The 17,573-nt window shown below is 39.8% G+C and overlaps 1 protein-coding gene across 5 annotated transcripts in view; it reads right to left on the bottom strand.

Moving 5' to 3' along the window:
• ARL13B (ADP ribosylation factor like GTPase 13B) overlaps positions 1-15,785 on the bottom strand; it is a 78,916-nt gene extending 63,131 nt beyond the window's left edge. For 3 of the 5 annotated variants that reach the window (XM_024993981.2, XM_002684668.7, XM_005201190.5), the window contains exons 1-2: positions 15,450-15,785; positions 506-576 (exon numbers count right to left, since the gene is read on the bottom strand). In XM_024993981.2, coding sequence (XP_024849749.1) covers positions 506-576; positions 15,450-15,508 — 130 coding nt within the window. In that variant the 5' untranslated portion in view covers positions 15,509-15,785. Of the gene's footprint in view, positions 1-505; positions 577-4,514; positions 9,385-15,449 lie in introns of those variants that run through there. The other 2 variants (XM_059887664.1, XM_003585628.6) reach the window with 2 other exon arrangements.
• Positions 15,786-17,573: the final 1,788 nt, after the last annotated feature.

Raw genomic sequence — 17,573 nt, 5'->3', positions numbered from 1 at the left:
TAATGAGTTGTAGCTCTTTAACTTAATTCTGGCCAAAAGAATGTAGACAATATGCATCCTTAATAGCAGGGGCATGTCCTTTTTACACTTTTTCATTCCTACTAGCTAGAAGACTGGAGAAGGCAATGGCACCCCACTCCAGTACTCTCGCCTGGAAAATCCCATGGATGGAGGAGCCTGGTAGGCTGCATGCAGTCTATGGGGTCGCGAAGAGTCGGACACGACTGAAGCGACTTAGCAGCAGCAGCAGCAGCAGCTAGAAGACAACTATGACTCCTCCTAGCTGATCAAAGACCTCAAGAAGCCTCCATATCTTTGCATTCATTCAAATCTGAAACAGAACAGGCTGGTACTATTAAGCCAGAGTCTATTCACCATATTAGACACAAGTACACTAAGAATATAAAGTAATAGAGTACACAATATCTCTACCCAACGAATATGTAATAAAGCAATTTAAATAAATAAATCAGAATAATTTAATAATAATTTTTTTTCAGCTTACCTCCTTGGATTCCCTTCGCTGTCGCCGTTTTACCAGCATTATCAAGTCCCACCATCACAAGAGTCACCTTTCTTAAAATAATAAAAATTAAAAAAAATCACCTTCTGAGTGAATTAAATATTGGCGGTGGGGGGTGGGGGGGAGAATAAAGGCAAATACATTCATCCAAGCAATACTTAAGAAGCAACTACTATGTACAAGTCAATATGCTGAATGCTAAGGGGTACAATGATGAACAAAATATATATTCAAAAAGCAAAATTCTTGGAAAAATACCTGTAAAGTGCCATCCTTTTGCTAAGCACAAAAAAACAGAAACTGTACAGCAGATAACCTGAAGGGTAGAGAAGAAATAAAGGGAAGAAGAGAGAAAGGGAGAGAGAGAGATGGATTCTAGAACATGAGTTATTTATCACATCTAAAGACTCAATTTTCTAGTTAACTGAATTCTAACCATTAGCAAAAGTTTGTTTTTTTCCAGTGAAATTATGTAAGAAAAGAATTAGGTTAGGTTCTATACACTACTAGTACACTCAATTGTTTTTATATATACAACACCTTACCAAATACAAATCTTACAGTACAGTAACATGATTATTAACCTAAGAGCCAATGTATTTTAAAAGAGGGTTCCTAAATTAGAAAACTTAAAATGTTTCTGATGACATAGCTAAACTTCACAGAGTAAGGGGAAAAAACACAATCCATTTCAATTTTACAACTGAAGAAACATAAGCCTAGAGTCATAAGCTAAGACAATGAATTGGTTACAGTCAGAACCAGAACCTAACTGACCTACCTTCTAGGAACTTCTTAAACCTGGGACAGGTTACAAAGGAACAAACCTACCACACAGTTCCTAGTATCCTGGGAATTCAGTCCAGCTCTAAAGCCCATTTCTGTTCCAGGCTTAACTACTGCTTAGTATAGCAAGTGGTGAGACCACTTATTAATACCACACACTTGGGAATAGAGAGAGAAAATTCACAGTATAACTGGGCCACATTCCCATGGAGTGGAGTCAGGGTTTCTGCCAAGTACAGTACACTGGCAATCATTCCAGAAAGTCAAAGTGAAAGTGAAGTCACTCAGTCGTGTCTGACTCTTTGCAACCCCATGTACTGTAGCCTACCAGGCTCCTCTGTCCATGGGATTTTCCAGGCAATAGTACTGGAGTGGGGTGCCATTTCCTTCTCCAGGGGATCTTCCCGACCCAGGGATCGAACCCAGGTCTCCTGCATTGTAGACAGATGCTTTACCGTCTGAGCCATTCCAAGAAAGGTTAAAAAAATAGAACTTAGATGCCAAGAAGGGTGTTTTCCATCTGGCTAAGCCTGGCTTTCTTGGAGCTGGACTTTATTGAACAAACAGTTACTTAACATTTTCTGTATACCATACACCCATGTTCTAGGTACTGAGACACCTGCTTATTAAAATAACAACAACAATGAAAAACAAAAAAATGATAAACTCTTCCCTTATTAAACTTATACTTTAGTTGCAGGAGACAAATAATAAATATAAGAAAGAAGTAAATTACAGGTTATATCCTATATTAGAGGTGATTAAGTATTACAGAAAAAAGAATAGAGAGGAATAAAGGGGAGCAGGAGTGGAGGTGGAGGTGGACAGAAGCTTTATACAGGGTGATCAGGGCAGGACGCACTGAGAAAGGAGGGGAAGTCTGAGCAAGGTCTTGAAGGAAGGAAAGAGCACAATTGGGGCCAAGGCACTAAGGCGGTGGGCATGGCACGTGTGTTGGGAGGTGTTGACGTAGGAATGTTCCAGAATCAGCAAGGAAGCCAGTGTGGTTAAACCCAGACAGGGCAGCGCAGGGAAGACAGACAAGAGGTTAGAAACACATCAGAAGCCAGATCAGGTGGGCTTTGCAGGCCATGGTGAGGACTGTGGATTTTGTGAGTGAAATTAACTAACTTTTCTTCCCTGGTGGTTCAGAGGTTAAAGGGTCTGCCTGGAATGTGGAAGACCCGGGTTCAATCCCTAGGTCAGGAAGAACCCCTGGAGAAGGAAATGGCAACCCACTCCAGTACTCTTGTCTGGAGAATCCCATGGAGGGAAGAGCCTGGTAGGCTACAGTCCATGGCGTCGCAAAGAGTCGGACACGACTGAGCGACTTCACTTCTTCATTACAATTAATTCTGAAAGAGATGGGCATACCAGACCACCTGACCTGCCTCTTGAGAAACCTGTGTGCAGGTCAGGAGGCAACAATTAGAACTGGACATGGAAGAAGGTTGGTTCCAAATAGGAAAAGGAGTATGTCAAGGCTGTATATTGTCACCCGGCTTATTCAACTTATATGCAGAGTACATCATGAGAAACACTGGGCTGGAAGAAGCACAAGCTGGAATCAAGATTGCCAGGAGACATATAAATAACCTCAGACATGCACATGGTACCACCCTTATGGCAGAAAGTGAAGAACTAAACAGCCTCTTGATGAAAGTCAAAGAGGAGAGTGAAAAAGTTGGCTTAAAGCTCAACATTCAGAAAACTAATATCATGGCATCCAGTCTCATCACTTCATGGCAGATAGATGGGGAAACAGTGGCTGACTTTATTTTTCTGAGCTCCAAAATCACTGTAGATGCTGACTGCAGCCATAAAATTAAAAGACGCTTACTCCTTGGAAGGAAAGTTATGACCAACCTAGACAGCATATTAAAAGCAGAGACATTATTTTGCCAACAAATGTCCGTCTAGTCAAGGCTATGGTTTTTCCAGTGGTCATGTATGGATGTGAGAGTTGGACTATAAAGAAAGCTGAGCGCTGAAGCATTGATGCTTTTGAACTATGGTGTTGGAGAAGACTCTTGAGAGTCCCTTGGACTGCAAGGAGATCCAACCAGTCCATCCTAAAGCAGATCAGTCCTGGGTGTTCATTGGAAGGACTGATGTTGAAGCTGAAACTCCAATACTTTGGCCACCTGATGCGAAGAGCTGACTCATTAGAAAAGACCCTGATGCTGGGAAGGATTGAGGGCAGGAGGAGAAGGGGACGACAGAGGATGAGGTGGTTGGATGGCATCATCGACTTGATGGACATGAGTTTGAGTGAACTCCAGGAGTTGGTGATGGATAGGGAGGCCTGGCATGCTGTTGCTCATGGGGTCGCAAAGAGTCAGACACGACTAAGCGACTGAACTGAACATAACAATTTCCTTTGTTATCCAGGAGCCTCAGTCTTTTCTAAATGCTTCAACCATCCCTATATCCACCATGAGGAATAAACAAAAGTATGTCTACACTTGAGTCAGTGGTAAGTCAGTTAGCAGCCTTCTCATACCCCATTCCCAGTCAGCCAGAGATGGGGCTGGTGGAAATGTCAGAGGCACACAGCAAACTATGAATTTATGGAGCTGAGGGAGTATGTGAAGTCTAGGTACTTCTATCCATGTGAAAGTTTTACCTGCATCACCAACTGAAAACTATGTTTACTTCTTAAGGAAGCTTTGAGATACAGAGTATAATTTTACTACTTTGTTTGAAGAATTTATAATTTCTGAATATCAAAGTATAAGATTAAATTACAAAATAATTTCCTAAACAAAATACAATAAATGACTATCCAAAAATATGGATGATATAGCACAAACAATATTTTGGATAATTCAAGTTACTAAATACATAATGAATTAGACCATAATATTAAAGTTAATTCAATTGCTCTTGAATAATTTATTCTAAGATCTACAGTGCTTCAAACATCACCATAACCAAAACAATTACTTTGGGGGACAAATCCCCATTTTCTGTTGGTTTTCTTTATTCTGTAAATCTTTAATCCAGTTTTCTGCTGACAGGTGGGGCCTTGTTTCCTCCTGGTGGTCTGGCCTCAGGCCAAACTGTGGTAGGGGTAATGGCTACTTCCTTCAAAAGGACTTATGCCAGCACAGCACAGCTCCCAAGACTGCTGTAGTCAGTGCCCCTGACCTTGCAGCAGGCCACCGTCAACCCACACCTCTGCCAGAGACTCCTGGACACTCACAGGCAAGTCTGGCTCAGTCTCTGGTGCGGTCACTGCTTCTTTCTTCTGGGTCCTGGTGTGTACAAGGTTTTGTTTGTGCCCTCCAAGAGTCTGTTTCCCCAGTCCTGTGCAATTTCTGTAATCAAATCACATTGGTCTTCAAAGTCAAATTCCCTGGGGTTCTCAGTCTTTTTGCCAGATCCCCAAGTTGGGAAATCTGTTGTGGGCCCTAGAACTTTTACAACAGTGTGAGAATTTCCTTGGTATAATTGTTCTCCAGTTTATGGGTTGTCTGCTCAGCGACTAATGGCAACCTCCTCCAACAGGACTTATGCCACACCAGGCTTCAACAGTATGTGAACTGAGAACTTCCAGATGTTCAAGCTGGATTTAGAAAAGGCAGAGGAACCAGAGGCTAAATGGCCAACATCTGTTGGATCACGGAAAAAGCAAGAGAATTCCAAAAAAACATCTACTTCTGCTTCACTGACTACACTAAAACCTTTGTGGATCACAACAAACTGTGGAAAATTCTGAAAGAGATGGGAACACCAGACCACCTGACCTGCCTTTTGAGAAATCTGTATGCAGGTCAGGAAGCAACGCTAGAACTGGACATGGAAAAACAGACTCGTTCCAAATTGGGAAAGCAGTACATCAAGGCTATATATTGTCATCCTGCTTATTTAACTTATATGCAGAGTACATCATGAGAAATGCCAGGCTGGATGAAGCTCAAACTGGAGTCAAGATTGTTGGGAGAAATATCAACAACCTCAGATATGCACATGATACCACCCTTATAGCAGGAAGTGAAGAAGAACTAAAGAGCCTCTTGATGAAAGTAAAAGAGAAGAGTGAAAAAGTCGGCTTAAAAATCAACATTCAGAAAGCTAAGATCATGACATCTGGTCTCATCACTTCAAGGCAAACAGATGGGGAAACGGTGGAAACAGTGACAGACTTTATTTTCTTGGGCTCCAAAATCACTGCACATGGTGACTCTAGCCATGAAATTAAAAGACGCTTGCTCCTTGGAAGAAAAGTTATGACCAACCTAGACAGCATATTAAAAAGCAGAGACATTACTTTGACAACAAAGGTCTGTGTGGTCAAAGTTATGTTTTTTCCAGTAGTCGTGTACAAATGTGAGAGTTGGACTATAAAGAAAGCTGAGCGCTGAAGAACTGATGTTTTTGAACTGTGGTGTTGGAGACGACTCTTGAAAGTCCCTTGGACTGCAAGGAGATCCAGCCAGTCAATCCTAAAGGAAATCAGTCCTGAATATTCAATGGAAGGACTGATGTTGAAGCTGAAGATCCAATACTTGGGGCACCTGATGGGAAGAAATGACTCATCTGAAAAGACCCTGATGCTGGTAAAGATTGAAGGCAGGAAAAGGGGATGACAGAGGATAAGATGGTTAGATGGCATCACCAACTTGACGGACATGAGTTTGAGCAAGCTTCAGGAGTTGGTGATGGAGAGGGAAGCCTAGCGTGCTGGAATCTGTGGGGTCGCAAACAGTGGACACCACTGAGCTAGTAAACTGAAATGAACTAATACGTTTTAAAACATTGTTCTTAAAGCAGTTACCAAGGAAAGTTGTTAGATTTTATCTTAAATGCTTCCTTTTTTAAAACAGAATATTAGATTCAAACAAAAAACATTCTTCAAACATGAAAATCATGTTGAGAAATTATAATCATGCTGAAACTGCACGAAATAAGTCTTTCTGGATTTATATTTTTATGTTGACTATCCCTCCAAGTACATAGTCAGTATTTAAGATCATTATGCCATATACTTGAAAACATGGCTTTAATTAAATATCTGAGGTAACTAAAGCCTTAATGAAAAAATATAACACTAGCAGGACAAATGAAAATCACAGCATGAATTACTGCCATGCCTGATAACAATGCATTAAACATATATTTTCAGAATAGAATGGGTTTAAAAGGCTAACAATCAACTATCACTCAAAATTCTATGGAACTCTTAAACACTGAATATGTTCAATCTAACATGTAACAAAATGTACATGTCATTATAGCTTTTTAAAATATGAGAAATTATCATTGATTGGGAACAATTTGGCTGTGATGCTATGTAACAACAGAAAAATAAAAGACTATGTCTTCTGATTATTGATCAAATACATTAGCTCTTCAATTGAAAAAATAATATACAGTGTTCTTAGGTTTATAACGTCTTGAAAGTTGACAGCAGCAATAAAAGCAAACATTTTGTCACTGGGCTAGACAGTCGTAATTAATAAAAGTAGACTAGGCATCTGAGTACTACAGACACAAAAAGGCCTGAGCAAATGCCTGAGACATGGTTTCTATCCCAGAGTGCTTCTCTTCTAATGACAGTGACTAAAATGTGAACAAATATTTGTACATTGTGACACTATGAAAGTTTAAAATCCTTAGACAAGATGCTCAGGGAATACAGAGCAGAAAACTTCATTCAGCCTAGAGAAACAGGAGAAGGTCTGGGAAACTTCTTACACAAGGTGATGATGCCTCAGCTAAGTTCCTAAAATACTGAAGTTTGCCAAGGAACAGGAAGGTGAGAACAGGAGCAAGTATGAAGAGGTTCTAGACGAAGAACACTGCCTGAGACACCACACTGCGAAGCTAAGAACTGGGTGCTGAGTTGCTAAATCCAGGCAATTAAGAACACACCTCTGGAAAGCAGCCTTAAACAAAAGGAGAACATGCATACACACCACAACTCAATACAACCATGTACTGAATCTAAAGGGAACCTGACATACTTCTAGTTAAGAAACAAGTACCATTAAATAATTAGTAACGTGAACGTTCCCAGAAGCTGGAACTGATCACTTTGCTCTTATTACAGTTATCATTGAGTCTTGAATTATATACCAAACCAGAAAGGCTGATAAGGAAAGGACTCTATTTTAAGAAGTGCAGTATGTTTGTACTAGTAATAAGTATCACAATAGGGATAATGGGTATTTTGATATATAGTCATAAACTTGGTGCTAGAGCAACCTCTGTTCAAGCCCCAGAAGTATCATTTCCAAGCTATATGACCTGGACACATTATTTAACCTATCAGAATTTTATCAGTAAAATGGGGTAATAAAAATATCCATCCCATAGGATATGGTGAAATTACGTAGGACATGCAAGTAAAGTGCACAATAGCTCAACCTATTACTACAGTATAAAATTCAAGACACGGAGTCTACAAAATGAGACCAGACAGATGGAAAGGGATTAAGTAACGGAGGAGGGTTAATGGGTTCAGTTTTGCACATGTTGACAGAAGTGCATGTTTCACATTGAAGTCTGAAGCTGGAGGAGAGATACGGACCAAGATTATGAGATTATTACACATGCTAATTAAAACTACAGGAATAGATGGAAGAGCACAGAAGGAAGAGCTAGGGGACAGGGGACACGGAACCCTAAGAACCTTTGAAGGAACTCTTAAAATTGCAGCCAGAAAGAATTGAGACCAGTAATGATGATGGGATGGAAACAGTTTCCTAAAGGGTTAAGAGAACAATATCAAACACTACAGAGTTTTGCAAAATAAAGGAATCTTTTTGGTAACTGCCATCAATTAAGTACCTCAGAAATAAATGCTTTCAGCTTTTTACAAACCCTACAATACCAATGCTTTGAATTTATTTCATACTGTGTCTTGATAGTTCAAAGCTATTTTACCCTATCATCTATTTTCACACCATCCCTGAAAGTAGGGAAGATCAAAGTTACCCAAAGTTACAGTGCTAGTTAGTTAACAGCAGTTTCTATGGGAAGTTTAAATACAGTGATTCATAAAAACAATTATTATTAATTTAAAGGGCAACTGGAATCATCTTGTTTATCCTAAAATTTACCCACATTTATATGTATACACACACACACACACACACACACACACAGATATACACCAGATAGCCAGGTTGTCTGGCTCATTTTCATCAAATATTTTTTCCCCACATTTCAGTGAATCACAACCATAACCTACTTGTCAGAGCTAAGACAAGGTAGATTACCTAGTAACAGGTAGATTAACTAAGGTAATGAGCTACATGCTGTTAATAAAACCTAACTATGATGTTTATGAAAAAGCTAAGAATGACATTTTTCTGTTTAAAATCCTTAAACAGAATCAAGTCCAAACTCTTGCAGCCTCGTCTTCTGTCACTCCCCAGCAGACCTTTAAGGCTGGGAACTTCCTAGGTCTTCTTGACCAGGCATGTTATCACAGCAAACAAACCTTAACTTTTTCATGTAACTTTTAATTCAGTCTTCTCAACTAGAACTTGTCTTAACTGTGCAGCCCCAGGATCAAATGTGCTAAGCATACACCTTGTACTTTTACTGAATGAAACAATATAAATGTATTTTCTGATCCCTGGGCTTCTGATCCCTCTCTTCCCTGGGTTCAGTTGGTAAAGAATCCGCCTGTAACACAGGAGACCCCAGTTTGATTCCTGGGTCAGGAAGATCCACTAGAGAAGGGATAGGCTGCCCACTCTAGTATTCTTGGGCTTCCGTTGTGGCTCAGCTGATACAGAATCCACCTGCAATGCAAGCGACGTGGGTTCAATCCCTGGGTTGGGAAGATCCCTGGAGAAGGGAAAGGCTACCCACTCCAGTATTCTGGTCTGGAGAATTCCATGGACTAGTCCATGGGATCACAAAGAGTCAGACAGGACTGATCAACTTTCACTGTATTTGCTAAGTAAACATAAGTAAAATTAAAATATACGACTTTCAGTTGAGACTGTACTGTAATGGATTCAATTTATATAAATCTTCAAATCAAACAGCTCAATATTAGAGAATGTAATTAAAATTACCTATTTTCTTACATTAAATCCAAGTTTTCTGAGTAGATCTACATGCTGTGGTTTCACACAATAATTAACAGTGAGAAATATTTTTAAAACTAAAATAATTCTGAGTAAAAAAAAAAAAAAAGTAGGGATTAAGAGAGCCAAAAACTTTAGTATACATAGTATCTCAGGGTCCTTTTTTATATAAAAGATAAACAAATTAATATGCCAGAAATATAAGTCATATTAAATTAGCATTTTGAACTTAGACTCAGAAAACATGTGAATTCTGAATCTTTTCTGAATGGTATTATTACAATTTTTTGAACATTTTTTTGAACATGTACAATTCTAAACTTCCTCATCGGTCAACTAAGGAAGACAATACTTCAAATGAGATAATTATATAAAAGATATTTCTAACTTCAAAAATGTTATGCAAGTTAAAACAGAACACTGAGAAAACTAAAGCAAAATTTAACACAACAAAACTGGTATTTATTACTTAAAATATTTAAAACTACATGGAACCATTAGCAAATAACAAATACATATGAAAAGGGACTTGGAAATACTGCCTTATGATGTATGTGTGAGAAAACAAAAAACCTACCACAAAAAGAATTAATGAAATGAAAAAACTTACCAAACCATTTATGCTGTGATTTTATTTTTCTATTATTTTATAATTGCTATTTTCTGGTACTTTAATTCAGATTGTACAGGTCAAGATAATACCAAAATCACTATCTAAATTTATGAAGTACTAAAAAGGGGACCAATCTTAGGGTCATATGCTACCTTTGAAGCTTGATCAAATGAAATTCTTATTGTCTGCTTATTCATTTCTAAAATATCAATATAAAAAAATAAAACAAAACCTCAACATAAAGGAATAGTGTAAACTGTGGACTTTAGTTAATGATATGTCACTATCTATTCATCAGTTGTAACAAATATACCCCACTAATGCAAGATGTTAGTAAGAGCAGAAACTAGGAGGAGGGAGGGTATATGGGAACTCACTGCACTTTCTGCTCGGTTTTTCTATAAACCAAAATTGATCTAAAAATAAAGACTATTTTTTAAAATGAAAAATAAAAACTAAAAATAAAATAAAATACAAATAGGTAGAATCAGAATATCTCTAGATCCCTTTCTCTCCTAAAATTCTGAGATTCCTACTATGAATAAACAAGAAGCTCTAAGGGGATAAAAAAGAAATGTAAGAAGTTCCAGTTCTGCCATGACACATCAGATAATCCTTGCTAATCTGCATGTACAGCTTACTTAAGAAATAAGAATCAGCAATTTCCATAAATAGTCTAGGATTTACAGTTATATTAACTTAAGACCAAGAAAGATGGTTTATAGGGTACTGCTTCCCCTAGCAATGGCACCCCACTCCAGTACTCTTGCCTGGAAAATCCCATGGGCGGAGGAGCCTGGTAGGCTGCAGTCCATGGGGTTGCTCAGAGTCAGACACGACTGAGCAACTTCACTTTCACTTTTCACTTCCATGCACTGGAGAAGGAAATGGCAACCCACTCCAGTGTTCTTGCCTGGAGAATCCCAGGGACAGTGGAGCCTGGTGGGCTGCCATCTATGGGGTCGCACGGAGTCCGACATGACTGAAGCGACTTAGCAGCAGCAGCAGCAGCAGCAAAGGGAAGGAGAAAGGATAATGGCTGCAGGCACAAGATTGTTTAGAAAGGCAGACACAGAAGAACAAGCTCCTAAAGATGTCCACATCCTAATTCCCCAAGCCTGTGACTGTGCTAACTTACCTGGTAAAAGGAACTTTGTAGATGTGATTAAGCTAAGGATCTCAGATAAGGAGCCTATCTTGGAATATCCAGGTAGGCCCAATGTAATTACAAGGCTCCTTACTTATAAAAAGGAAGAGAAGACCACAGAAGACAGAAGATGTTATGATGTTGGCTTTGAAGATGGCGGAACGGCGTCACAGGCCAAGAATGTAGGCAGCCTCTTTCTTGGCTGGAAAAGGCAAAGAAAAATATTCTCCCCTAGAGCCTCCAGAAGGTAAACAAGCAACCCTGCTGATCCATTTTAGAGCTTTGATCTCAGAACTGCAGGCTAATAAGCTTAAGTCACTAAGTTAGTGGCAATTTTTATAGCAACATTAGGAAACATTTCATTTGGTTTATCTTTTAGGTAAGAGAGGCTTACGTATGTTTACATACTAAGCAAAGAACAGAAGCGGAGCTCTGAAGACAAAAGAAAGATTTTGTATTTTTGATGACCAAACTGGACAATAAATCTTGGGATAAAAATTTAGGTTTAATCTTACACCCAAGTTCTTTCTGTGATCTCTGGCTGAATGCTGAATGACTGAGGTTCACCAGGAAATGGGAAGAAATGGAATAAACAGATTCATTCCTAGAACTAGCCTTGGAAAAAGAACCCTTCTACTAACAGAAAGAGCTGCCCTTTTGTAAGACGCACTTTTCCCAAATAAAACAATTTTTAAAACCCCCCCCCAAAAAAAAAAAAAAAAAGAGAGGAAGGGAAGGGCATTTATGCTGACAAGTGCAAAATGAATTGAGAAAGTGGTAGTTTAGTCGCTAAGTCATGTCCAGCTCTTGCAACCTCATGGACTGTAGCCCACAGACTCCTCTGTCCATGGGATTTCCCAGGCAAGAGTACTGGAGTGGGTTGCCATTTCCTCCTCCAGAATTAAGGAAAGTAACCTAGTAATCAGCACTTGTCTCCTAAGATCAGAGTTACTATTTACTGAGTAACTACTATGTGCAAAGCATCAAGTACTTGCATCAATTTTCTTTCTCAAAATGTTGCAAGACAAAAATTATGCACACTTGACTAGGGGGAAAGTGCCAAAACTCCTAGGACTCAGATGAAAACCTGTATGACTCAAAACACTACATTGAGAAATCTGGGAGACACTACCATAACTCAGTGATTAAGGTTAACGGTACCAGTAATAAGACATATCAAAATCAGGTACCCCTTGATATGATGTACTGAAAAGGACATTTCACCTCCAAGGTATTCCTTTACCCAATTATGCAGCAACATTTTATGAAATCACAAGAAAATAATGTCAATGTGAGGGATATTTTACAAAACAATTGACAAGTGCTCTTCAGAATCTCAAGGCAATGAAAGCCAAGAAAAAACAGAGGAACTATTACAGACTGAGAGAGAACACAGGTACAACAAAACAACGCGGAATCCTTGATTAGATCCTGGACAGGAAAAAAAAAAGAAAGCACTAGGTGTTCAAACAAGTGAACTCAGAATAAAACCTATAATTTAGTTAATAGCACTGTACCAATGTTAATCTCTTAGCTCTGATCACTATATCATGAACTCAAAAAGTTAAAAAAAAAAAACCCAATGATTCTACAGGAGAAAGTCACTTATCTATGAGTCTAGCTTTCAGTCTATTCAAGGTTAACTTTATGGAGCAGCAGAGCCTACGTTTAGGTTCTCTCTGGTGGTTAACAACAGCACATATGGTATTCCTGAATTCCCTGGCATTCTGGTCTGACTCCTATCCTAGACTGGCGCTTGAACACTTGACCTCTGACTCCTGCCTTGGTCCTATCCACACATTCTGACTATGCAATCTAATCCCTGATTCCAATCTCCAGAATAATATGCTTGTTGGGAGAGTATCTAAGTAAGGACAAATAGGTAAATACAAAGGATGCAGTGTAAAGTCAGCAAAGAAACCTCAGAATAGAGTGTATTAATGATCATCTTCTCTCTTACACACGCTCACTCCTCACATTTGCAAACATATCTTCATAAAATATAAACAGAAAGGGGAATCTCAATAAGGACCAGTATAGCCTAAAATGTAAAAACTACAGAGCAATATATCATAAAGCCACAAAATTGGATATATTTTTACAATCAGCTTGCTCATTTTCCATTTGTTCTGGCAAATGGACTACCTGCTAGTATTGTTTCCTTACGGATTTGCAAAGGAGTAATCAAACTACATACAATACTTTGCAAATATTTACTCAGCCATTATTATGAACCAGGCATCAACAAACAGGGTACTTAAAACATAGGTATAACTCATTTATTTTTAAGTTATATGACAGTTAGCTCTATGCAACATTGAGAGATTTTATCCATGTCCTTCATATTAGGCCATGATCTAGATTAATGAAGTCCAATAAAAAAATATAGTGCAAGCCATATATATAAGGCTAAATTTTCTAGTAACTGCATTTTAAAAAATGAAAATAAAATGTGAAAGGTCATGTAATCACACTGAAAAAGGACTGATATTTACCTTTTCCCTTCCTGTATAATAAATCTTCAAAATCTACTTTGTATTATACACTTTGCATGCATATGTGCTCCGTGGTGTCTCTTTTGCAACCCCATTGGCTACAGCCCCCAGGCTCCTCTGTCCATGGGATTTCCCAGGCAAGAGTACTGGAGCGGGTGGTCATTTCCTTCTCAAGGGATCTTCCCCACCCAGGGACTGAACCGGTGTCTCCTGCTTGGGCAGGCAGATTCTTTACCACTGAGCCACCTGGGAAGCCCTACAGCATCTCAATTCCGACTAGCCACATTTCAAATGCTCAACAGTCATATGCAGCTATCACTACCCTATTGGACAGCACAGATCTTGACACTACTATGTATTAAACAAAATAAACTGAGTTATAGGGTTAAATTTCAATTTGCTTTATTAATCAAATCCAATCCAATTATCTTTTCTACTCAGAAATCAATACATTCTCTGTTCTCGGAACTCTGTATTTTCTTTAATCATCCCAAAGATAATTACATTACAGCTACTGAGAGAAGCAAAAACAAAGAATAAGGAATAAACTGAAAACTTATTTGCAGTGAAAGGTTTTTGAATGTTTTTAGTTAAAAGGACACACACTACTGTGCTTTCTTAGAAAAATAAAATATATTTTTAAAAAACCAGACACATTCTCCAGGCTTAGTAGAGACTGCAATCAGACCAGAATATGTTGAAAACAAATTAAATCAGTCTACACACCCAACACATCTTTGATTCTTGAAAGTTGATCATATCACTTATAAGATTCACATTCATTTAAGAGTTAATAATGGGAGAATTCGAAAGTTCCATTTAAGGCAAATTTCCAAATACGCACATTTATTTTTCCTTATACCTATAGCTTTTCATTCTTTACAGAATAGTTCATCCTTTTTAATTAATTAATGTTTCAACATTAACATTGTTAATGTTTTTTAAAAACCCCAAACTTTTGCTATAAATTACCCTTGGCTTAATTCTAAAGTAGAATTATTTAAAAAACATTATTTATAAAGACAAACAAACTCAAGGTTTCTTTATAGATTGAGTAGCTCAATTTTAAAAACATCATTTTCACTGACTCCTTCCTTCCTAGCACAGTACCTGGCACGTGGTATATTCTCAATAAATGAATGAATACCAAGTAGCGGGCTCTAATTATTAATATACTTAGCATTTAAAACGAAATGTTAAAAAGCGGACTTTTTCAACTAAAGGGCTTAACTAGATTTCATGTAAAAACTGAAGCTACACTACAGTTAAGAACACCTTCCATTAGTTATTCTCATTTAATTCAACACTCCTAGAGCACAGATATTATCACCCTCTTTTAACACGAGGAGGGTGGAGCCAAAAGTGGGAAAGTCATATAATTATTAAGTAGTGGAGAAAGATTTCAAGTCCAAGTCCTCAAACAAAACAGTGTGTGTAGTGGGAAGGTGTTTGTGGACTTTATGAAAAACATCTCATAATGCCCTATTTTTTTAAAAAATCCCATTACAAAAGTTTCAGAGGAAAAATACACAACGGATAGCCTCCAATTCCAAACACACACACACACACAAAACCCACAACTTTTTAAGAAATTAGGACCCATTTAAATTATAACAACAATAACTATTACGCATTAGAACTTAACTGCAACTAAATAGAAAGGCTACGTCCTCCTATCGCTCCCTGAGGAGAGAAATCAAACTGGGGGCGATAGCATCCCTAGCGGCCTGTAAGAGTCACTCGAGCTGGAGGCCGAGAGGAGAGGCGGCGCCCCTTCCTTGGGGCGCAGCTGGCCCCCTCCCCTAGGAAGGCACCTGGCCAACTGGCTCCAGCCTACCTGACGGGCTCCCGCCACCGCTTGAACCAGTTGCAGCAATTGGCCATCAGACTGAACATCCCAGGCCGCTCCTCCCGCCGCCTCCCATCCGAGCCCGGAGCGGAGATGGGCCGCTAGTCCTCCTGGGCCGAGTCCTCAGGGACGCCGCCGCCGCTCCGAGGCGGCCCAGAGGAGAATGCGCCTGGAGGAGAAGCCGGGAGGAGGGTGAGGGCGGTCACTCTCAAAACCAACCCCAACAAACCGCGCCTGCAGGCGAGCGGAAAACCTCGCTCCTCGCCCACGTAGTGCGGACCAAAGCCACAGTTACGCAAATCCCGATAGGGTTCTCAAGCCGCCAGAGAAACCCCCGGCGTCTACGTGCTGACGTTACCCCCAGGCGCGGAAAGCCCGCCCCAAGCACCACCCTTACACTTCTCCAATCACCGTTGGATGGCCCGTCGCGAGGCGCTCTCAGTGGCTGAAGAGTCCCGGCTCCCCGCCCCCACTGGGGGAGGGAGAAAGGGGCGTGGCTTGAAGAGAGAGGAGGAGGGGGAGGGGGCAGGCGGTTCTCGTAGCTAGGCAACGGAAGAGTCCAGAGATGAGTTGAGGGATTTCCGACAGTTCTTAGGCTAAGAGGGATCTGTATACTTATCCAAACTGTATGATCGTGCTGCTCCTTGTCTGTCTCCAATCCCAACTGAGATCCGGAGATCTCAGATCTTGTGCGTGTTTTGTTTTGTTTCTTAAAGCAAGGAGTGGATCCTGCGGGATGCCAGTGGACACTGGCTGCACTACAGAAACAATACGCTGAGACAATCAAGTTAGAATGAGGGGAAAACTCGTTCGCTAACTATCCAATAGTTTAGATGAGAGTGACGTTTTAGTTTGTTGTTGTTCAGTCGTTCAGTCGTGTCCGACTCTTTGCGACCCAATGGATTGCAGCAAGCCAGGCTTCCCTGTTCTTCATCTCCGGAAGTTTGCTCAAATTCATCTGCATTTGCTTAGCTCAATTGCCATTGAGTTGGTCTTTTCCAATGAGTCAGCTCTTCGCATCAGGTGGCAAAAGTGTTGGAACTTCAGCTTTAGTATCAGTCCTTCCAGTGAATATTCAGGGTTGATTTCCTTTAGGAATTGTTTATTGTTACATAGAATGTGAAATGGAATTGTATCATATATATTGTGTGGAGGTTATGCTTACAAAAGAATATGTTCATTTTGGAAAGTATGAAAAAGGAAAAAGATGAAGAAAATAAGATCTCATAAAGGAAAGTGAAGTTAGTCGTGTCCGACTCCTTGCGACCCCATGGACTGTAGCCTACCATGCTCCTCTGAAGAAAATAAGATCTCATAAAGGAAAGTGAAGTTAGTGGTGTCCGACTCCTTGCGACCCCATGGACTGTAGCCTACCATGCTCCTCTGTCCATGGGATTTTCCAGGCAAGAGTACTGGACTGGGCTGCTTTTCCTTCTCCAGAGGATCTTCCCGACCCAGGGATTGAACCTGGGTCTCCCGCATTGTAGGCAGACGCTTTACCGTCTGAGCCATCAGGGAAGTCCCCGCTTAAAGGTAACCAGTCTTAAATTTTGATGTATGCACTTTCAGGATTCTTAGAGATGTAGATTGTAGCTATTTAGTTTCTCGAAGATGTAGATCATGTCATTGTTGTTCAGTGGCTTAGTCATATCGAACTCTTTTCCACCCATGGACTACAGGACCCCTGACTTTCCTGTCCTTCACTATCTTCCGGAGTTTGTTCAAACTCCTGTCCATTGATTTGGTGATGCCATCCAAACATCTCATCCTCTGTCGTCCCCTTCTCTTCCTGACTTCAATCTCTCCCAGCATCAAGGTCTTTTCCAACAAGTCAGCTGTTCACATCAGGTGCCAAAGTATCGGAGCTTCAGCTTCAGCATCAGTCATGCCAGTGAATATTCAGGGTCGATTCCCTTTAAGATTGATTGGTTTAATCTCCTGGCAGTTTAAGGGATTCTCAAGAGTCTTCTACAGCACCACAGTTCAAAAGCATCAATTCTTTGCATCTCAACTTTCTTTACGGTCCAAATCTCACATCTGTTCATCACTATTTGAAAAACCATAGCTTTGACTAGACAGACCTTTCTCAGCAAAGTGACATCTCTGCTTTTT

The sequence above is a fragment of the Bos taurus genome, chromosome 1, assembly GCF_002263795.3.
Source record: "Bos taurus isolate L1 Dominette 01449 registration number 42190680 breed Hereford chromosome 1, ARS-UCD2.0, whole genome shotgun sequence".
Lineage (NCBI taxonomy): Eukaryota > Metazoa > Chordata > Mammalia > Artiodactyla > Bovidae > Bos > Bos taurus.
This window is presented reverse-complemented; position numbering and strand designations above follow the sequence as displayed.